Here is a 23448-nt window from a genome sequence, read left to right as displayed (position 1 = left end):
TTGTAATTGTAATTGTGTGTGTGTGTGTGTGTGTGTGTGTGTGTGTGTGTGTGTGTGTGTTTATACAGGGTATGTGTATTAATTAGGCTAAACACAATTAAAAATAAATCAATAGTTACAGCAACTGGGCCACTGACCCTCAGGGATCCAAAAAGGCACAGGTTACGTGTGGCGACTATATTTAATTTGTTGGATATACACATTTCTATGACAATGAAATCACTTCAAAAACAGAATGGACCCTATAAAGATCTACAGTAAGGTCAGTCATTGTTTAGCCAAAACCTGTATTATTTTACTAATACTGTTATTATTGATATGCTTTCCACAAAAGTGCATTTAATTGCATTGGCACATGGGATTATAGTTAATACAAATACGGGCATGTATGAGCTGCAAGAGGCTTATAGGCTCATTGAGGAGGGTCAGACTCCGCTCTCTCCCCCGCCTCCCGTTCTCGCGGTATTACCTTCCAAGGTTTATTGACAAGGTAATTAACCAGATGGGACCACTGTTGTATTCACCCCGAAGAGGCACTACGCTTCTCACGGTTTTTCTCGCGTGGACATCCGAACGACCAGTGAAAACCAGTTGTGTGCGTGGCTGTATTCCACAACACCGATCCTGTTAAAGGTAGCTATTTTCTATCGCATTTATCTTTTGCACAATCTTTTTCCTGCAGCGGTTAAATCCTACCTGCGACCCTGGCAATACTGTTCAGTCTAAGTGCACTAATCCGTGTGCACACACACATTGCACCAGCGGTACTGCTCATGCTCTTTTAAAGTTATAGAGATGCAATTGATGTCTTTCGGAACCACGGGAAGTCCGCCGAGGCCACGCATGTTGAAACTAGTGAAGCGCTCCAGTGAGACGTTCGATGCGACGTAGGTTGCATCCACAAACGCGAGGTGGCGCTGTGGGGTCGATGGCTCTGCTGAGAATGATCGGCCCTGCATGGCTGCATGCCACCAGCTCTACTGGCACATTGAGACCCTTTATTTCAGCTTAATTAAATCGATGAGCATCGATTTGAAGCAGGCGCACGTGTACCGTAGAGGGGGAGGTTGTAGGTTTTCTCTTGAAAAGACGCTCAGATGTGATGAAGAAACACGACTTTTATTAAATGAATGTTTCAGTTATGCAAAAACTCAGTCGATATGCAATTACTCTTCTGCGGATTGTGCTCTTAAACTGCACATTTAGGTGAACAAATATATCGTTTAATAGTTTCACAATGGCTATATTAAACAATTAAACATTCACTTAAAAACGGGACTATTCATTCCAAACTGCCACAAGCTAAAATAATAAATATGTCAGTTTTTGTGTTGGCCATTAGGGCTTTTCAGCCCTCATCAGCACCATGGACAGCGCACTTCCTGAAACAAGAGGCTTAACTAGCCTGGTTATGTTGCACTATGGATGTTTCTTTGAAGTTGGCTACTTGTTTTTTAGACGACACTATTCATTTTAAAAATTTTCTATAACGTATTGCTAAAAGCCTCATCATTTCCATCACAGAATTGTAACAATAGATAATTGCCCTCTTTACTACCGATGAATTAATTACTCTTAATACAGGTAATATGTGGTCCGGTCAAGTGGTTTAATTAGCATAACTGTGTATAATTGATGACTTGTATTCCTCCAGAATAGAAATTTAGGAGACAGTGCCTCAACCTCTTATTATTCTGAATATATCAATCAAATTGTAAAAATATCAACTCGTATTAAACAGAAGATCTGTGTTGACAGAACATTACTGGACATCTACAGCTGCATACTGGAACAGACACCTTCAAAGACAGATGAGAATAAAGCCAGAAACAGACAAATCAATAAAACTTTAAGGGGTTTCAAGAAAAAAAAAAGACTCAAGGTCATTCTTGCTTATTGTGGAGTACAAACAATATACATATATAATTTAAAATTGCTCAGATTTGTTAAACAAATGTAGAACATCTATTTTCACAAAACGTTTACAAAGTTCAGTTAAATTTAGATGGACTTTTAAGTCTTCAGGTGTGTAAAAAATCCTTTGAATAAAACATCTGAGATGGAATGATGAGATTTTGGATGAACTGCTCATAGGAACATCTGGTCTCTTTTGTGTGTTTCCTCAAGCGATACGGTATCTGACCCCTTTTTCCCCAAAATGGAATGAGTCATAGTCACAGGCCAACTGAAATAAACAAGACTGAAGATAATGTTGATGCTCACCAGCCAGCGCTGTATCAGACAGTCAGCCGGCCCCCCAGCCCACCCCATTGGCTCGCCCTAAACCATGAGATGCAGCTGTGGGCGGGAACCAAGAAAACGTCACACTGCCTGTGTAATCTTCCCCGCTGCTTCCTGCTCTACACGCGGTGATGATGGGAAATGATCCTTCCCTGGCTGTCCTTAAAAGGAAGAGCAAAGCTGCGTTCATTCAAAAAGTATAGATCATTTGCTACGGGGCAAGTGTGTGAGTGTCACATTCCCCGAAGTTAATACCCTGCAGAGGCTGTTTTCCTATGTTGACTCTGTTGTCGATGTAAAATAGCAAACTGGATAACAACAAATGAACATTGTGGTTTTTGTAAGGGAAAATAGTAAAAAAAATTGTATATATATTCAAATAATGTCCAAAGTGTATACGATAGTGCTCTTTAATTATGTGTGATACAAGTAGAGACGTCTTTTCTGTGTTCTAAACGTTTACTAAGTTGACATAATCAAACCTCCCTTTAAGTAAAGTACATGGACATGGGATGATGTAAAGTTATATTCTCATATATATATATATATATTTATATATATATATATATATATATATTACATTATATTTTTACACTGGGACATTAATGATTTATGACCATAAAACGAACAAAATGAGTCAAGCCCCAGTTCACTATTTTAAAGTATTACATGATGTATATAGCCCAGGAATTAAAAAAATATTTGATTTTAATTTGACAAATTTGGGGCGTCTCATTTTCACCGCCATGAGCGCCGGCTGTTTTAATCAATCGCTTTGGTAAAACCCGAGGCATCACAAAAAGTCTTGTCCCACACCCAGAGAGAAAAAGGTTCATTAGCACAGCACACTTCTTCCTAACTGATCTAATGAGGAACAAACTGTCTCCCAGCCGCCAAAAAAACAGCCTCTAGAAAACAGCCTAAAAGAATTGTCCGCGTAATTATTAACACTTCCCCAGAAACAGCTGGTGATCCTCTACACTCAAGGGCATTTGGGAAGTGTAGTTAATCCAATGATAATCTTGAGCATGGTTTAAACATATTAACGCTTTAATTGCCACGTGTGCTGTGCAATTATACCGTCACCAATTACACGGCTATAGTTTACCGGCCTGTCTCAGCATTTGGTTCCCTCTAATAGATGCCCTTTATCAACGCATGCAAGTGAAGCCATCAAGCCGAGCGCTAATGGATCTATCATTGAAATAATGAATTAATTATAAGTTGATGTAGAGTGGTGCAGGACAACGCCAGGCTGCGTTGCACGGGAGTCGATGTATAGTGTGGAAAAATGGGAGATTCTAACATAAGGGAGAGTTGGTTGGCCACATCGCCGATGAAGGTGTGTGAAGGTGTGTGAATCTGTGGCCGTGCGTATACGTTTTTGTGTGTGTGTGTGTGTGTGTGTGTGTGTCCATCCATTAGAATGCAGAGTGCGTCCTCCGGTGTGAGTCATCCGCCCCCCCCCCCCAACCCCCCCCTCCACCCATACACCCACCCTCACCATCACCAGCAGCATCTAACTGCAGTCACCGCCTAATATTACGCCTCTGACTTCACGTGGCCAACCGAGGATTCTGTTTCTACGGCAACACGCTCCAGACCCCTCCTCCGGCTCCACCTCCCTTGCGCTCCTCCCGCCCACGCCTTCCCGGCACAAACCATGTGACTTTCAGGAAGGTTTCTCAAACCTCCTCTTTATTGTTATTAACCCTCTCGTGACCGGGCCGCTGCCAGAGGCTCTCCTCGGCGAGCCGCCCGGCTGCATGGCTGCTTCGCCTCGCAGAGGTTTCAAAGGGAAACCAGGCGAGTCGCTAATCTCCCCCGGTAGATCAAAGCAGTGCTTGATCTAAATGCTGGATTTGCATATTTTAGTGAGTGGCCAAATGAGTCAATATGGTTCTCCAGTTGTCTTGGACGCATCTTGAAATCATGAAAAAGCTGCAGTGGTCAATATGTTCGTGTTAGCAATATATCACATGTACTCATGTACTTGTAAGCAAAAGGGGTTTTGCTGGTAGTGTTGCATCAACAACTGTGGCAATCAAACTTCAGCTTGTGCTTTTTATGTACTTTTTTATGTACTAATTTACTGGTTTGGTTGACTTTCTCTCCTCAATGTCATTTTAGCCGCAGCAGGCAGCTGCTTTACATGGAAATGCTCTAAAAACCCTTGTAGCCACCTTATCTTATTAGCAAACAGCAGGACGGACATAGTTTGGGACTAATTGGAGAACACATTCAGCAGATTAAGAGACAGACATTCCCTCAGGAGAATCTAACTTTACCCAGTCGATTATTTGTTACTCTATAACTGATTAATCTAGGCCAACCGCCATTGTTGCTTTGAATAAACAGTCGCTTCACCTTGTTGTCTCTCACCCACCTTAACCATTAGCTCCTCATCGAACAATGATGGTCTGCGCCGTGGCCTGCTGGGTGCAAGTACATTACTCGAAGCCTAACGTGGATTTTTGTGGGATTTTTTGTGACATCGCGAGAATATAGATATATATATATATATATATATATATATATATATAGCCAGGCTGATAGGCCAAAACAGAACTAACATGGGTGTGATTTTTATCTTCCACTAATCCGCTTAAAATTGTCCGTTCAAATTAATGCTAATATTATTCCATTATTACCGCCAACAGCCATTGTTCACAGTGTTTGTAATTGAAAATTCTAAATGTAACTTTTGATCCAGTCCTTTTTCTTGAGTACGTAATGCTGTGATGGCGGCACGGTCGAATGATTAACGTCATCAAACATCGTTGATAGAGTTTCGAAACCGGAAGAGGAATCATGGCGCCCAACAGTGAACTCACCTGAATATTATTTCATTGGCTCAACTTTTTCATGTGCATCCCATTGGGAGATGGTGTAGGCTGTGCATGGGTATGTGCTCATGAACACATGCACGTGTGTGTGTGTGTGTGTGGGGGAGCGGATGAACTTTGTGAATGAAAACTCTTTCTCGTGAGCTGCCGACGGGAGGTGAGATCATCTTGTTGAAATAGAGAACCCCCCTCCCCCCTCCGACAAACCCCTTGCATCCTCCCACCTATACTGGTTGGCGCCATCCTTAATGAATCCTGTCAGGGGGCGAAACACAAACCTGATGACAACATCGTCCAATACCAGCTGCCCCCAAAAGACAGGAAGGGATCACACCCGTGTGTACGTTCACGCAGACATACATAAGCACACGTTCACATAGAAACACATTTCTGCTGTTTTGCTCTCACCGGGAATCTGAAAGGGCGTCTGCGGTATTCCGCCGTTGGCTTTCAGTCAAAATGTTGTCGGAGCAGAGAGCCAATTATCTTTGCTTCTTTTGTTCACGTTCCCTCTAGGACCAAAGTTGAGTGGATTAGATGATTGGCCACCTATTCAGCAGTGTGTGAGTGAAAGTGACAAAGACTAACACAAGGGGCTCTCGATGAGGATCCATAAATAGGCCCTCCACAGAGCCAGAAACAGCCCCCCCCCCTCGTCATTACTACACCCAACCACACACACACACACACCTCTACCTTCCCCCTTATCTGATAATCTGTGACCATTTGGCAGCGGGCCTGTCACAGCACACGTTACACTCCCAGCCAAACACACGGCATTCCCCCTTGACGTCCTTCGATGCAGGCGTCTCTATAATTCCTTCCTACAGATTATGAGCATGTTGCCAAACAATGCAGTGTTTTACATCAGCCAGTTGGTTGGATACCACACAAGGTCGTGCAGTCATTAATTCAGTATTCTGACTGAAGCGCTGTCGGGTGCGCGTTCTCTCTCAGATGGTCACGTATGCAGCGGGAATTGTATGTGGCAGGAGAACGCACGCAGCTCTTTCTGAATCCCCTGTACAGTCTTTGAAGATCAACGAGTGTCCCGTTGAATTAATATATGTACTGTATACAGCTTTTTCTACCGTCACTTTTCCGATTTGAGTTGGGGGTTCTTTTTGATAAGGAGTGATACCCTGCAGCATTCAGTCTGGGCTTGTTGTTACCACAGCAGAAGCAGAAGCGGTACAGGGCCTCAGAGGACTGAACTTCTCCGACAACGAGCCGTCCTCCAACTACCAGCACTGATGAATAAATCATGGAGAAAGTTTTAAGAAGAAAGAAATAGAATAGAGGAGTGTTGCTCCATTCAGATCGCCTTAAGACAGAATTCTAGAAATGGATGGCATGAAATAGCAAGAATGATTAAAAGCTGATTTTCGCCCTATTTCATGTTATATTAAAACTAGCATTAAACATTCATAAACCACAGTATACTCGGCAAGGCATTCTTGAATATCCATTTGGGGACTTGAAGATAATGTTTTATCAGATTGTGAAAATCATTTAAAAGTCATTTAAATTTAACGTTTTCTCTGAGAGCGTCCCGCTGAGATGGGTGTAACAACATGTTGTAAAGAAAATAAGCATTAAACATTTAGTCGCTTTCGTAATACAGGTCCATTGCGATTTTGTCTTCCTCTTTGTTTATTTGGCCAGCCTGCATGTGGAGGAAGAGGCCCAGAGTGACTCAAATATGTACAAATGAAAACAAAAGCACACTATTTGTAAAGTGTAATTAAAGTGGAGACGTCAAACACAGTGCGGTGATCTGTTTTTTCCATCTGTACTTGTGTATTGTGGTCGGCCAGGTCTCAGCATAAGCCAGGGTTTCCCCCACTGTCTGCAACTATAACACGATGAGGTCATCGTTGGGGTTTAAGCCCAACACGAGCTTAATCTGGGAGATAAGGGCCGGATTTGGATTTAGCATTCAAAAAGGGTCATGTAGCTACAACTGTTCAGACTGCCACAGTAAGCACACGGCTCAGACATGAGATCTCCAGCTGTTCCACCATCACATCTTTCGTCTGCCAAACGGTTTGACTCTCGGTAGATTCTTCTGTGTTTACGGTGATTTCATGACCTCCCAGTCGGCCTGTAGAGTTACACCGACATTCACTCATGCAGGAATTCTATGATTTATAGTATGTTGGATTTGAGGAAAGGGACTAGCCGGTTTGTACTTTAAAAATGGCGGTATGACGTGTTAAAGGGTGCAGTTTGTGGCTTAAAATCTGACAGCAATTATTTATGTACACTAAGGACTTTGAATTTTTTATTTTGTCGGGACATTTTGCAGCACAAACAACATTCTAAATCGGGTTCATTTGACTTTATTGTGCCTTGCAAGCCTGCGTGTAAATAGTCCTACAAATGACACAGTCAAAGATTTGTAGCCACTCGTGCACAATGGCAGGAACGCACGCTTTGGAAATAACATCTGAGGAACCCTGGACAATGAGGATCTTGTGGTATTTGTGAGCACAAAATGCAATTTGTGATGAAAGATGACAGTGATGTATTTTATTTCATTCGGGTTCATTGAAGTCGCTGAGGGAAACAAATCACGCCTGGGGAAGGCCTCACTTAGGTCCCTTGCTGTCCCACTCTCCCTATTGCAGAGAAATGGGTCAGTAGAGAGAGTAGAGAAGATGATAATACATAACAACGACCTGCCTTCATGGACCTTCTATGTTTGTGCTCACAAATTACGCACCAGTTCCACTCTTCCGTTAATAGGGTTTGAAGGGATTTACGCGGCGCCGTCCAGTCAAATGCTGCATGCTTTAGGGATGACATCATTTCGATCACCTCACTCGCCGTCCGACCCCTTACATCCCTGCCTCGGAGTAGCCCCACGCACGCTCACAAACCGGTTTACCTGCCGCGGTGTCCGTGTCCTTGTCTCACCGCACGGAGCTCGTCACCGCGCGCTCGTCCCCTGATAGGAGGACACCGACGCCGCATCCCTCCCTCGTCCTCCTCTCCCCCTCCCCACGCTGGTGTTTACGAGTGTATATAGGTGAGATAAACCTTATCAATTCCTGGTGTATGCGCAGATCGCACCCTCTAAGGAGAATGGAAAAGGAGGAGGAGGAGGAGGAGGAGGAGGTGTAAGAGCAGGAAAAACAAGCGGACCGAGGGAGCGTTCACGTTTCCAGCTGTAGCGGCGTTTACTGCTCGCTGGGGGGAGACGACGCAGACCTCCAGTCATCCAGGGCGGAGAAGCGTCGTTGGATACAGAGGAGGAGGAGGAGGAAGAGGAGGAGGGGGAGTGAGCGTGGATGCTGGGTTGTTTTTTTTCACCGACAAGACCAGAAAGGGAGAATTATCAGGCGGTTGTTGTTCGAATCCTAAACTGCGAAGTGGAAATACGCGTTTGTGGTCACCGGCGATGGACTCCAGCTGTCGGCACTAAGGTAGGACACGACTGCCGTCGTTTCGGCGTGATAGGTTGGGCTGTTAAACGATCGACCGCGGTGGGTTTTATCCAACAAACCCCCAAAAAGGCGTTTTTGTTATTGAAATATGAACTGCGGCAGTGTGTTTTGACAGTAGCGTCAGTGACGCTCCGCCGCCGACGCAGCGGGAATCTGAACCCGCAGCAGGAGCCGCGATGATGCGCGCAAGAAAAAAAAAAAAAAAAACTCCCGACCTCCATCCACGATGCGCCGGCCCGTAACGGAGCGCAGCTGATCCCTCGGAAATAGATCCAGTCAGAGCCGGAGCGGGACTATTAGCAGGCAGGGTCAGTCGGATGTGAAGGATTATTTCCGACACCAGATGTGTCTGAGGGGTTTTGGGTTCTCTCTGTGCAGAAGGATACAATGACTTTGAGCTGCCCGGTTCTGGTTTGTTTGATGCGTCCTTCAGGCCCTCTCTTGCTTCGGACTATGATTTCTCGCTATTTCCTTAATTATTGATGGTTATAGACAGCTTTAGGCCGTGGCACGAGGCCCGATAATGCATCAGATTCAAGGCACATGAGAATACTTTTTTCACAGTAAGGCGATATAAAAGTCTTAATAGAATGTTAATACCTTCAAGTTTAGTAATTTGACTGAAATTAACATGGGGGTGTGTACAGATACTGGAAGTCTCCCCTCGCAATGACTATGATGAACTGCAAACTGATCCAGCTGCATGTTTGCAATTATCTAGAAGAAAACACATGTGTTGCTTCGTATGCAGTAAAACAACACAATGATGTTGATTTTAATCATTATTTTACAACGCAGGTAAAACCTGTCACCTCTAGTCGTGCTTGTCAGACAGCTACTGGATCATTTAAAAAGGCACTGACATGAAACCGTGCATTTTGATTCCCGGCTGAGCGTGAATGTGATGTTCTCCGTGCAATGACAAGCTTTGAAGAGGCTTGCCGAATTCTCTCGCTATTATACAGCGAGTTATTTCTTCCACACGTGTAAGATGGTGCTCCAGTAGGATGTAAATCACTCTGCAGGCATTGCTTATTCATGAACATGAATCATAAACCAAAAGTCAATTCAATACTATATATGTAAAGTTCTGTGAGGACATTATTGAGGCGCTGGGATGCTGTGGCACCTTGCCAGGTTAGCTTTGTTAGAGGTCGTCTGATATTATTTTCTGCAGTACTTCATTAACAGTAATCCTGAGCTGAGGCCTCCTGTGATTTATGATCCAGGCAGGCTTGTCGTTTGTTCTTTGTCCGCTGAATCATGTTCTACATTCTGGCATCGATTTCACATCTTTGGATATTGGACATCATGACCCACAAGTTGGTGTCATTGCTCGCTAAGCACATGCAGTGCAGACCACTCTATGTTTATTTACCCATTCAAATTGAAATTGAAATACATTGTTTTTAGGGCTGCCAGAAATGCCTAACCTTCTTTTTTGTTTCATACTCTTCCATTTGAACAAGATGAACGAGATGAACAATTTACTGCAGTTGAATATTGTGCACATTCTTGTTTTGAGCTCTCAACATTGTATGCACGGTCCTGAGGGTCCCTCTCTATAAAAAGCTGCAACGCAGTGGGGGATCCAACATAGAAACTATGAATGGGCCTGTCTGGGATGTTGATCATAGTTTTATGGAGGTGTGCTTCCATGTCAGCATGAAATTGAGGGAAGTTCTAGCTCAGGGGCCTACTTATAGGAGCCTTAGTACTCGTCTTCCAGAGGTGACGCTCTCCTAAAAATCTCTTCTGCCAAATAAGCATTCATTGCTCCCAGAGTATGAGAGAATAATTCTAACGTTCCCTCCTCTTTTCCTCTCTCCCTCCCTTTGGTCTCGTCCAGCTCTCTAGTTTTTCTGATGACCAACGGCCCTCATGGCGCTTATTCATGAATCACGTGCCCCCTCGCCTTCTCTCTCCGGCTTCAACAGCCCGCTCTCTGACCCGCCGTCCTTCCGTCGCCTCGATGCCGAGACGCCCTGCACCCCAGAAATGGACCTTACCCCGACCCAGTGCGTCCTTCGCAACGTCCTCTCCATGGACACCGGAGGCGTCGTGGAGCCGGGGGGCGGCGGAGGTGGAGAGGGGCAGACTTGTGCACACAACCAGACACCGAACGAGGATCAACAGGAGCACTTTGCCAACAGTGTCCTGAAGCTACACGAGCACGACGGGGGTCCGGGGAGGACGGAGGGAGAGGGGCAGGAGATGGAAGGCAGCGCCGTCAGGAGCCAAGCGGGTGTCGCCAGGCTACAGTGCCAGTCCACCGGAGGGGGAGGAGGGTTTCTGGAGGGGTTGTTTGGGTGTCTGCGGCCTGTCTGGACTATGATTGGCAAAGCTTACTCCACGGAGCACAAACACGGCCTGGACGGTAAGTCGAGCAGTCGAAAAAACGCTTCACTGGAAACACACAAACACGTCTGCACACACATTGGTTTCCAATGAAGCAAAGCTCCAGCTCCCATTTAATTCCATAGAGAAGCTTTGATATGCTAATGGGATGATTTTATCCTCCAGTTTAATTACATTAAACAGTTGGTAGAAAAATGACTCCCACAAAGGCCATGTTGTAAACAAACACTTTCCTCGACGTGAAAGAGCTGCAGCCAGAGAGAGACTCTATCAAAGCTGCAAAGGGCTCTTATTCCCCTGATATTTCCCCCCAACCATGCCTGATTGGGCCCACCGCACCTTCTCCCTCGTCCCCCCCCCCACCCCCACCCGCACCAATGAAGACTAGCTCCCTGTGACGCTGTGTTGTTTATGTCTGCAGCCACTACAATAGCGCACAACTCCCCCGGGGACTCCTCCGCCAAATCTGCCCCATGAATTATGCATGGCCACGCTCCGAACCTGCGTCTCTCATCTCTATTAACGCGAACCTGCCACTCGCATATGGGAACCCAGATATGGCTGAACACACACACATAAACAGGTCCACAAATTTAAAAAAAAAACATTTAATATCTAGCATCGACGCAAACACAAAAAATAAGATGCCAAAAACAAACTTGATGGAATAAATACGGCATCGCACACCGGGCCTGAAGATGGCAGATTTATGTGCACATATATTTTCTCACCCGTTTGACTTCTACATCTCCCCTCCGCACCCCCTTCCCACCTCACCTCCTCCTCCATCCACGTCTCATTGTCTCCTTTTTCTCTCCTTTTCATCCTGTGCTGTTATCACCCCCAGCCCATCTGCACCTCGCTGCTCCCCTCCTCTCTGTGCGGCAGTCGCACTCACTCACATGAGCAAAGCGGATATTATAAGAGTGACATAAATAGGCATTCAGTGGCGCTGCCCCTATCTACCTTATCACAATGCTCTATTCTTAAGCTCTGATTGGAAGGCACAATGGAGCACAAACATGCAGAGAAATGATCCGTTCTTTATGGATTGTGAAGGACTAAGGGGAGCTTGGTGGTGCTTTAGATTTCATCAACTCTTCAGATCAACAAAGCGGACCCGGCAACATTGGGGTGTGTCAGATGTGGCCTTATGTCTTTATTGTGGAACATTTGAGGGGCTCATTAGAGACAGTGTTCTCAATCTATCAGGGCATCATTAATCATTCATAACATCCTTATTAATATGATAAATGTGTCTAAATCCTCTTCCAGCAAGTTCAGGAACAGCAGCAGAGCAGGCTGTATATTTTCTCCGTGTTAATGATGTGTTCTCGGCCACATGGACCCTTGCCGACCCGAGGGGGACCATCCCACACACACACCTTCTTTTCTCTTTACACACACACACACACACACAAACATATCTACCACCATCATCCCCCTCCACCTCCATATGCAACGTACATGCCCATTAGTCTCTCAAATCCGGCACCACCCCATCCCCACACCCCACCCCACCTCCCGAGCGTTGGACCCCTGTTTTGCATCGGCCCCACAATGGCACTAAGCAGGATTTAGGAGGCTGAGGGAGAATTACCCGCAGGAGATTAGCTGCACACCCTGAGTCTTAGGTTGAGGTGAGGTTCAACAACAGAAAAATATTTCAAATTAGGCTCTTTGTTGACTGTGAGAGCCGGAACCTGTTACAGCTTTTACTATTAAAGCTGCAAGATATATTTGTACAATAGCTAATTGTTTTGCATTGCTGTATGCTTGCTGCTACTAGTTCAACATTCAGGGTTATTGGTATGAAAAGTCTTAGTAAATTTTGCCCCCGGCAATGCCCATGGCCCAGTCCATTCGCCCCCAGATTTATTCAAGAAAGCTTAATTTAAGCTTTAACTTTTTTGAACGGATTTTGAACGTATGCAACAACATAACTAAACTTTTGTTTCATTTGTGTAACATTTAACCCTGTGGACATATTAAAGGAATAGTTCAACATATACAGGAATAACCACATTTGCTTTCTTGCTCTGTTGGACGAGAGCATCGCTGCCACATCTCTCTTGTGGCGTCAGTACTGGCTAATAATCATCAATCTGCTGTGGGTCCATAGTTCACATGTTACTGCAGCAATAAGCTCACAAACTGCTTGGCCTCCCATCTTTCTTTCCCCCCCCCCCCCCCCCCTGACCACAGAGGCGTGGGAGATCCCCTTCGAGGAGATATCGGACCTGCAGTGGGTGGGCAGCGGAGCGCAGGGCGCCGTCTTTCTGGGCAAACTGTACGGACAGGAAGTGGCTGTCAAGAAAGTGCGTAACATCAAAGAGACGGACATCAAGCACCTGCGCAAGCTCAAGCACCCCAACATCATCACTTTCAAGTAAGTAAGAGCTATCGGTGGGGTCATTAGATCAGAGCATGGGCAGAGCTCCTTCCTTGCACTGTATCAATTCTTAACTTGTTCCACGTTGTAAATCTCTGCCCTGCACAGAGGTATTTGTACCCAGGCTCCGTGTTACTGCATCATCATGGAGTACTGTGCCCAAGGACAGCTGTTTGAGGTGCTGAGAGCGGGCAGGCAGATCCATCCCTCCCTGCTGATGGACTGGGCCATGGGCATCGCCGGGGGCATGAACTATCTCCACCTCCACAAGATCATCCACCGAGACCTCAAGTCACCAAAGTGAGTTTTGTAGACCTGTTGTTTAGGTTGTTAGGGTTGTTTAGTTAACTCTCACATCACTAAATAGTCACAATTAAAGCTTAGGTCCAAAGGGATCAGATGGATCCTCTCATTGTGATGCTTTTATCCAATAGATACAGATTCAATTATCCAATAAATATTTTTTCTTCCTTCCTCCTTTTAATCATCTCGCAAACCACACGATTTATCTCTTAGCCTTCAGCTTGGGAACAACTGCTCAACACAAAGATACCTTGATTGGACTAATTTAGATGCTGCGATTGGGCTAATCTACAACCCTGCAACAGCTTAACTCCCACACAAAAATGGACTGACCGACTCAATGATCGTTTTAAATACATTTGGTAAACATTTGGATCACAGACAATTTAACTTCAAGCTGTTCTTATTTGTGTACCAAGAAAACACTCAAAAATAAACGTTGCGTCTACCGCTTGATTCCAGCATGCTGATCACGTATGATGACGCGGTGAAGATTTCTGATTTTGGCACATCCAAGGAGCTCAGTGACAAGAGCACCAAGATGTCCTTCGCTGGTACGGTGGCCTGGATGGCTCCCGAAGTCATACGCAACGAACCCGTCTCAGAGAAAGTGGATATTTGGTAGGTGTCACAACCGTTTTACACTGTCCTTTTGCACTGGTGAACCTCTGCAATTTCCCCTTATGATTTGTTTTATGTCATTGAATTAACATGAAATCCCATTAGTTACAGCCTACTACACTACAGAACGCAGGATCCTATTTCCAGAAAATCTATTGAGTATTATGTACAATATCTCATTACATGAAATTCTATAGGGCCCAGGCCAAATCTGATGGGTTGCCCTATGTTAAGTCCTGATCTCCCCCCCAATACCATCTCCCCCTCTATCTCTCTCTCTCTCTCCCATCCTACATCCCTCCATCACTCTTCCTCTCCGTCCTGAAAGGAACGCTGGCTAATTTAATAATTGATTTGCCAGATGCTGCAGTGCTCAGGAGAGGCTGGAATAACCTTCCGAGCCTGCGGATGGTTTGGCCTGAGGCCAGCAGTGCATTAGCAGAGAAGTGAAAATAGGATTAAAAAGCTTTTCCTGTGGAATGAAAACATGGCGCGGGTGTGCGTTGTCCAGTTTTGCTTAAATGTATGTAAGTTATGTCATAGATCATACCACGAAAAGAGCCTGTCAGTATTATATGGTGAAGTATTGTGTTGTGCTGACATACTTGCTGGTACAACTCATGTCATGTCTGATCTTTTAGGACTATAAAGGAGGAAACCAGAGCTAGAATTTAATGTAATCACATCTTAAAGTTAATTAAATTGCAACCCTTTTTTAACTTGAACTCAAATCAATTCAACAATAATTGCTCCTGCAGTGGGCTGTCACAAGGTGAACAGATTAACACACAATAAATAGGAGAATAAATAATAAATACCATTAAATACAAAGAAAAGGAAAATTAAGTCAACATGGAGCCAAAAGTGTGAATTGACTGGTTTCTGATACAGCATTGTATTATGTAAAGCAGAAAGAATGTGTTTCCCTTGGTTATTAAGCTTCTGGATAAAGTTCTCAAAAGAAATGATGAGTACAATTTGGTTTAAAAACAACAACAACAAAGTGGTGATTATCATTTCTTTATCTTTAAGTAAAGATTGCAGTATCACTGCAATCACGAATGGAACATTCATTTGAATACCAAAGTATACTATGCTGTATAGAAATAAACAAATGACCCATCTAATTAACAGAAAATATTAACTTTTAAATTTAGAAATTAAGTTTCTCTTGGATGGAGAAGAAACCATAAATCCACCTTTAAACACAACATCCTCAATGCTGTGTGTGATGCTATTGACACCTTGGATACTGTAAATGGTCACCATGGCAACCTCTCGGCATCTCCAACAACAGACTTGCCTTAGTTACCTTCCCCATAGGGCCGCTCGCCTGGTTTCTTCTACCACACAAAGACGGAGCTCATCAATGGAACACTGAACTGCGGCGAAGAAAAGCTTTGCGTTGTGGCAAAAACCATTGTTGTTACTAATTACTTAGTAACAACAAAGGTGATGTATTTATCAGTGTGTACATATGATTCATATTTATACATAAAAGGGAATCCAAAATATCCAGTACATTATTGCGGAACTACTAACGTTAGAAAAATGTTATCATTGATAAAGGTTTCCATACAAACTGATTAAACTTATTATAATAAGGTACCAAACACTGCCTGCAAGGCATTGACGCCCCAGGCTTTTTTTACAGGGGCAATGTATGCCTTCAGATTTGTAATCTAGATCTCGACATCCATTTCTGCCAAGTTGAAGGTGTGACATTTCAGTCAGGCCGCTTGTATCGGGGTCACATCGCATCGTTTTATCAATGTGTCGGAAAGTCAATGCTCCACGTCCCTCCGCAGGTCATTCGGCGTCGTGCTGTGGGAGATGCTGACAGGAGAGGTGCCCTATAAGGATGTGGACTCCTCTGCCATCATCTGGGGTGTGGGCAACAACAGTCTCCATCTGCCTGTACCTGATAGCTGCCCAGACAGCTTCAAACTACTCCTGAGGCAATGCTGGTGAGTAGGGGGGGGGGAGGGGGGCAGACAGAGATGGAATGAAGGAGAATGATGTTGATGCATCAGCACCGAGAGAATAATCTATGCAGAGAGCACTGTAACAGAGGGATCTAAATAATATGAGACATTCATGGCAATGTTTATTACACTACTGACCAAATATTTGTTTAAATTGGGTGCAGGAACTGCAAGCCGAGAAACAGGCCTTCCTTCCGGCAGATTCTCCTGCATCTGGACATCGCATCAGCAGATATACTATCGACTCCACAAGAAACCTATTTTCAGACTCAGGTAAGTTTCCCTTATCCCAGCCAAGGACCATGAAATCTAAATGATGAGTCAAATTTTAGTATTTCGAAGTATTTAGAGATAAAAGACACTTCATATGCGTAAGTCTCAGTCTCCCAGGTCAAATGAATATAAATAAATCAGACAGATCAGACGAAGTAAGCATGAGCTATATATTTCTCTTAATAGCAAACCTCCCGTCAACAGCAGCCGGTATTTCTAATAGTCATTTTGCTGTCAACTTACTCCCATTAGTTTCCAGTCTGCTGCAGTAACTACAAGCGGTGCAGCTGCAATACCCCCCCAACTAATAATACCTGTCCTCTCAATCAAAACATATTACTGTTGATTCCTTGGTCTTTGTTCCTTGTCAAAGATTGCAGCCTCCCTCCGTATCCAAGGGGGACGGTGAAGGTCTATGTGATGGTGAGGGTGTGTCTATGAGAGGGCGGGGGAAGGGGAGGCCAACGACAGATATGTTGAACCACTGTGAACCCAAACAAATGAAGGACAGGAGAACAGAAAAGCATAATTGTGCGGAAGATATGCATTTACTCGGCCATGCAGAGCCAGAAATCCATTTATAACGCAAGCACGTATAATTGTAAGACACACTCATGCACACAAACACACAAAATTGATACAATTTAATTTCCTTTTTTTTTTCGCAGCAACCCAGTGCGTCCTCCACGTCTCATGATGCAAAATACAAACCTCTTTTACTCGCTCCTACTTATCCTTGATCCTTTATTTCTCCCTGTCTCCCTGTCCCCTTCCCCTGCTGCAACCCCATAATGGATTTTTCTTGTGACGTTAGAAAGAAGTATTTGCTGCTGGAGTGTATTGATCGCTTTAATGGCAGGGCGCAGAGAGTAGAGAGAGAGAGAGAGAGAGGGGACTGGAGATGTGGAAGAGTGCGCACCAGAGTCCATTAGCTTAATAAGAAGAGCATCACTCACGCACAGGAAGAAATACACACACACATGGAACACGCGCGTGCTCGTATATCAGGCTCCCTTTGTCCTTTGATATGACAGGTATCAGATAACTGCTGTTTCGCTCCACCGTGTGCAAGAAAATGCTCATGTTGCATCTTTTCTGGTGTTCAGTTCATGTTCATTTTTGCTCTGTGTGTATTGATTATCATCTGACAGTTTAATGCAGTTTATTCTCAATATTGAGATTGCCTGTTAATGTTATTACTTAAATGTAAAGTTAAGTTACTAGTTACTTGGCAGAAAAAACACAGGAATGGTGCAGCGTTTTCAAAGTGTACAAATCATAATAAAAAAGAGAAATCAAAACGGGAAGAAAGTGTTTGTAGATGGAAAGAACAAGCTTAATATAAAACGGAGCAGGTACCTGCTCTCTAGCTAAAGAGAGTAATTAAACCAGTGAAATGACTGAAACAGTCAGTTACTGTAAATCATTAATACGCGCTCTGCTTGATGTGTTTCGCGTGTGTTTTCAGGTGGAGTGGAGGGATGAGGTGAGGCACCACTTTGAGAAGATCAAGTCCGAAGGGACGTGTCTTCACAGGCTGGACGAGGAGCTGATCAAAAGACGCAGAGAAGAACTCAGGTGAGCAAAGAGAGTGTAACCTGGACACAAAAAAGACGTTTAACTACATGCAGATACAGATCGGAAGAGATACTAACAAAGACAAAGAAAAGCCAACCATTGGAAATCCTGTACATTTAGATTCTCATGTGTCTCCCCACACAGACATGCACTGGACATCCGGGAGCACTACGAGAGGAAGCTGGAGAGAGCCAACAATCTCTACATGGAGCTCAACGCCATCATGCTGCAGCTGGAGCTCAAAGAGAAAGAACTGCACAAGTAAGAAAACTGCCATTGATTAACAGAAACCTTTGCTTTTTTTAATTGATTCCCTTTGGACGTTTTGTATATTTAATCAAAAGGAATATAACGTGGCTTTTGCTGTTAACAGAAAAAGAGCTTTTAATGTCAAACTAAAAGTCTCTACAAAGTGGTCTGAATTAATTGAAATGTTTATTAGAGATTCTGTCAGGTTGCACTGAGAATATGAGTAAAAAGCATTTATCAATCCTGCCAAATCAATTGTTAGAAATCAAGTAGACTAGAGTATGGTTTAAAGCTGTTCAAGTGCTTTAAACAATAGTTGTATCCATCAACATCGTTTTAAAATGAAAAAGCATGCAAAAGTGAATCGGTAATGCAAAGTGAAGGGCCATCATACCCAGTCACACCGGGCCACCGCATGCAACAAACTGCTCTCTTAATCCATGCTGGGTACCCGTTGACATCCATTTAACAAGTATCGGCTTTGTGTGTAAACATCAGGAGGGAGAATTCACTGGACAAGAAGTATCCGGGCTGCTTCAAGCACCAAAGCTCCCGACAGTCGGCCTCCTCCAACTCCATGGAGAAGCTGATGAAAAAACGCAACGTACCTCAGAAACTTCCTTCATACAACAAGAGGTCTGCAGCATTTATTTGTGGCTATTCAAGTTTCTCCTTATTATCATGTGCACTCCAAGGCCATCTTAAAAGAAAAGTCTTCTAAATTTGTGTTAATATCAAGAAATGAGACCACAATCAACAACTGATTAAATTGAACCCGGCTAATATTTACTGCCTGTGTGTACCGTAGATTAAGTGATTTGTGCTGATTCCTTTGTGCCGTGCCAACTATTGTTACCCGCAAACTATTACGTAATTATTTGAGTAACGTTTGCCATTGACGGGAGAATACTTCCTTCAATGTATGCAGAGGAGAATGCACGAGATAACCTTGCACCGATCAAGCAATGAATGCTTTTAAAAGCAAATTCTCTCCCGCTTTTCTTTCCAGGCCAGACTTACTAAAGTCAGAGGTCATCCTCCCCAAACTGGACTCTTCAATGACACAGGTCACAATCCCCAACAAGGGATCTACCTCCCCTGGCCGCTCACGTCGAGGAAAACCCCGCTACAGGAAGGCTGGGAAAGGCAGCAGTGGGGACTTGGCTCAGCTGAAAGCCACTCTCTCCTCCTCTTTAGCCATGGTGAACGCCACCTCGTCGGTCCCCAGCAGCAAGCAGCATTTAGACCCCAGTGCCGCCCTGCGAGGCCTGCAGCACGACCTGCTGCTCAAGAAGATGTACTCCTCCAGCCCGGATCTCATTTCGACCACCTTGGAGGCGGAAGGCCGGAGGAAGGGGCAGGTAATGCCGGGGCTGGACAGGGCGGGCAGCCAGAGCGCCTCGGCCGGGCTGGGGGAGAGCAGAGGGACCGGAGGAGGCGAGGAGGGCGCGGACGTGAGCGCGCGGACGGACGACCTGGCTGAGACACCCCCACGCAGTGACACGCCCAGCGAGGACGCCGCCTCCATCCCGTTCTCCAGCAGCCCCGACTCGCCGTGCGGCAGGGGAGCCGCCGCGGGGCGGGCGCCCGCGCTCGGAAGCCCCCGCGTCCCCCACGAGGGCGAGGAGAAGGAGGACGGGGTGGTCATCACCCGCTCGCCCAGGAGCCAGCGCCTCACTCCTGCTGCGCTGCTCTACAGGGCAGCAGTCACACGCAGCCAGGTGAGGATCCCCAACAGCACCGTGGTGTCTGGTCAGACAAAGGCGTGTCTAATTGTGGCCTAGTTTCACCAAAATCCTTTTTCACTTCTGGCTTCTAAGGTCATAAGATTAATTAGCAGTGAGAAATACAACATTTGGATTTGATTGGTTCCCAGTTAAGCAACACATTCTGTGCTGTTTCTGTCTTGACTCAAAGCAAGTTCAATTTACTTTACTTAACAGTCTAGAGTCATAGTATTTCTTATTGTAATCTGTTGAATATAACAATATTACCGTATATATAGATGCCATGCTCTAAATAATAATTACACATGCAAACCACAAAGTGGGGTTAAAATACCTTTATGTTGTTAATTACTGCATTTATAATTAGTGGTAGTTGCAACTTCCTAACAGGACTCAGCTGAGGCTATTTCTATGTTCAACTTTTCACAAATGAAATGATGAATTTGTAAAGTAGCGAGAAGCATTGATGATTCAATCAATGGAATTCTCCGTCCCTTTGGCTCTCCGAAAGTGACCCTTTTCACACACGGGGCCCCTCGGGGTGACGTCTCAGGGGTTTTATCGGGGCTGAGGGTGATTCATGTGAAATGAGGCAGGGAATAAATCTCATTTTCTCTGCAGAGACGTGGAGTGTCGTCAGAAGAAGAGGAGGGGGAGGTGGACAGTGAAGTGGAGTTGCCAAGGAGACGGTACGAGCTGTTGAAAAATGTACATATAGTTATTGAAGGTGTGCTCTATTTATATTACCGTCGACAAAAAAAGTCACGCAAGTGCGATCCTTGTGTTCAGCCACAATTTAATAGCAAGAGACACAAATGTTTATATTTCCCTTTTGTCCTGAAAATTGTCCACTCTGCCTATTAAAACCCCTTTTTTTCATCCATAACTTTTCTCTGCAGTAAAATACCAGTTTTTTTATTTTTTTAAAAACTTTTTTCTGCTGTATTCCTGCTCAGGCGTCCCGTGAGCATGACCAAGTGCCAGTCCCTGTCCAACTTCAGCTCAGAGAACCTGTCGGTGTCGGACGGCGAGGAGGGAAACACCACCGACCACTCCCACAGCGGCACGCCGGACGTGGTCAGCACCAACACCGACGAGCGCCTCGACGACAAGAGCGACGACCTGCTGTCTCAGGGCTCGGAGATTCCCGCCGACCCGTCCGACTCAACCCACGGCTTGTCTGAGAAGGAAGCTGTTCTCCGACAGGTCAAGACCCAGCTCGCCACTAACGATCATAATTATGAGGTAGGGAGACGAAGGGACAGCGCATCATATACTGATATGTATGTATTGGATATAGAGATGTGCAGATCCACATTGGAGTGTGTTGCTGCTCTAAATCCGATCATTCATGCCTTCGTCCCTCACAGCAGGGCCTGTACGATGACTCGGACTGTGACAGCGCAGAGCTGGACCACTCGGGCAGCGCGGAGCCCAGCCGGCCCGCAGCCAACTGGTGAAAAGTCACCTCAACCCACTCCGACGCCCGCCGATGTGGCGCCCCGAAGCCTCGTTGACTCTAACCTGACCAGAGGCATCGCGGGAGGAGGGGGGGGAGGGTCCGGAAATCAGGCGTTTCTCTGTCATCACTAGCAGGAAGTGAAGACATTCACTTGATGTGGTGAGTGTTTTCGGAGCACTGATGTCCTGTGGGGTGGGATGGGGGGTTGGTTGAACAGATAAAAACATTTCCTCTGAGATAAACCGGTCCGAAGGACGTGAAACTGAATTGGAGCACCGGGCGAGCTGACGGCGCGGCGGCCGTCAGAGCAACGACCGTCGATTAAAACGCCTCCGTTTGTATTCTTTATCTCCGTTATGAGTAAGTGTGTCATATCATTTCACATCACGTCGTACGGGAATGTGACTCTAACGTCTTATCAGGGTGTCATTATATTCTAAGGTTGCTATTGTCGACATCACTGGGACACCCGCTGATGTTTCTGCTTGCACTTAGTCCATGAAATGTACAAATTTTATTGTGATTATCGTGTCATAATGCATTTTCTCCCATAACGTTATGCACTAATTTATTGTTATTTTACAGTGAATTCATTGACATTCTTAAGAAAAACCACGTTTACATTTTTCATTTATATCTTCATTTTTTAATTTATATTCGAGTCACGGATTACGTTCTCCCATTTTCTACTCCTGTGTTTTAAATATCTATGTAAATATGTGATGTTGTAAAATGAACAAATTTTTAAAACGTGAGATTGTATAATTTAAAGGTGCTGATGTTTGTAACTAGGTGCCACTACTCTATTTGAACCTCAAGAAGCTTATGTTAGTAGAATGTACTGTAGCCTCTGGTCATGTCCGAGCATCAAAACACAGATAAAAGAGTAACGTGTGAACAAAGAAAAAGCAATATGTCCGCTCCTGTCACGTCACAGGTCAAAAGAACCACAGCTGACTTCGCTGAGAGCAGATGGGCTTTTTTTTTTTAATTAGTATTGCAGTGTTTACCGTATTAAAACGCAATACCAGTTTGAAAACCCCATTTTGAACATCTAGGGATGTATATAGAAAAGCATGCTTGTGATGAAGTATGCGTGGCTTGTTTGTCACTAGAATATTAGCTCCATCCATTGAGAAAGAAACCCACGAGACTGCAGACTAAATGTCTGAAGGCATCTGGATGACAGGGACACAAAACACTCAAACATCAGATGGTTCAGTTTTCTTTCACTGGCACTGCGATTTAGCCAAACTTCCGGCCGCGTACCAGCAGAGATGATGAGTTTCTCATTTTTTGGACAGTAAATGTTAAGTTAGTAAAACAAGAGTCGATCTGTGGCAGATGAAAGAAATTACCTTTTATCTTAAGCAGTAATGGGATGAACAGTTTTTCCTCTCCTCCCACAAAATAAAAGGAGTGTTTACCTACAAATGAGCCATGAAATCATGATTTGGCCACTTGCATCTAGTGCTGACCCGCAACATGGCAGATGCAACTATTTAAATATCGTGGCATTAAAACATAAAACTCTGATCTCGATGTACTTGTGTCCCTTGACAAAGCCTTCTTGTGCACATGTGGTTTAATCTGACTGCAAATCAGCCAGCTGCATTCTGCTCCTTATGAGTGATCAGGTTCCAATCAATAAGCTAGAAGAAAAAGGCAGCTTTGTTTTGTCAGTTTTTTCCACTTACAATTTGTAGAACATTTTAAACTGACTGTACCCAAGATTTAAAAATCGGAATCCTTCTACAGGACAAAATATTGCCAAAAAACGATACTGCCCTCTAGTGTCTCCATAGTGAAGGTACTTGCGTTTCCGAAGATGCTGATTGAAAACCCCCTGTATGAACCGCAACGTTTCCCTTTTCTATTATTGTAACTGTACCATAAATATATTTAAGAAACAATTTAAAATAAAAACCAAACCTAGAAAATCTCTGTGTTCAGTATACTTCATC

General features: G+C 44.6%; 1 protein-coding gene across 4 annotated transcripts; it reads left to right on the top strand.

The window, feature by feature from the left end:
- Positions 1–481: 481 nt before the first annotated feature.
- On the top strand, positions 482–23424 carry LOC120835454 (mitogen-activated protein kinase kinase kinase 12). Of its 4 annotated transcripts, none has more exons than XM_078091821.1 (14): positions 482–633; positions 10386–10913; positions 13100–13283; positions 13395–13586; positions 14052–14210; positions 16019–16177; positions 16360–16468; positions 17937–18046; positions 18191–18307; positions 18794–18931; positions 19305–20016; positions 20644–20711; positions 20979–21267; positions 21396–23424. In XM_078091821.1, the coding sequence occupies exons 2-14, from the start codon at positions 10418–10420 to the stop codon at positions 21480–21482; spliced, it is 2820 nt and encodes a 939-aa protein (XP_077947947.1). In that variant the 5' UTR covers positions 482–633; positions 10386–10417; the 3' UTR covers positions 21483–23424. The 4 variants fall into 4 exon arrangements, with proteins under 4 accessions (XP_077947947.1, XP_040060329.1, XP_040060331.1 ...); XM_040204395.2 differs by having other exon boundaries at positions 484–633; positions 21393–23424; XM_040204397.2 differs by lacking the exon at positions 482–633 and adding an exon at positions 7863–8515.
- Positions 23425–23448: the final 24 nt, after the last annotated feature.

This window comes from Gasterosteus aculeatus, chromosome 17 (assembly GCF_964276395.1).
Source record: "Gasterosteus aculeatus chromosome 17, fGasAcu3.hap1.1, whole genome shotgun sequence".
Lineage (NCBI taxonomy): Eukaryota > Metazoa > Chordata > Actinopteri > Perciformes > Gasterosteidae > Gasterosteus > Gasterosteus aculeatus.
The sequence above is the reverse complement of the archived record's forward strand: the minus strand, read 5'-3'. Positions and strand labels throughout refer to the sequence as shown.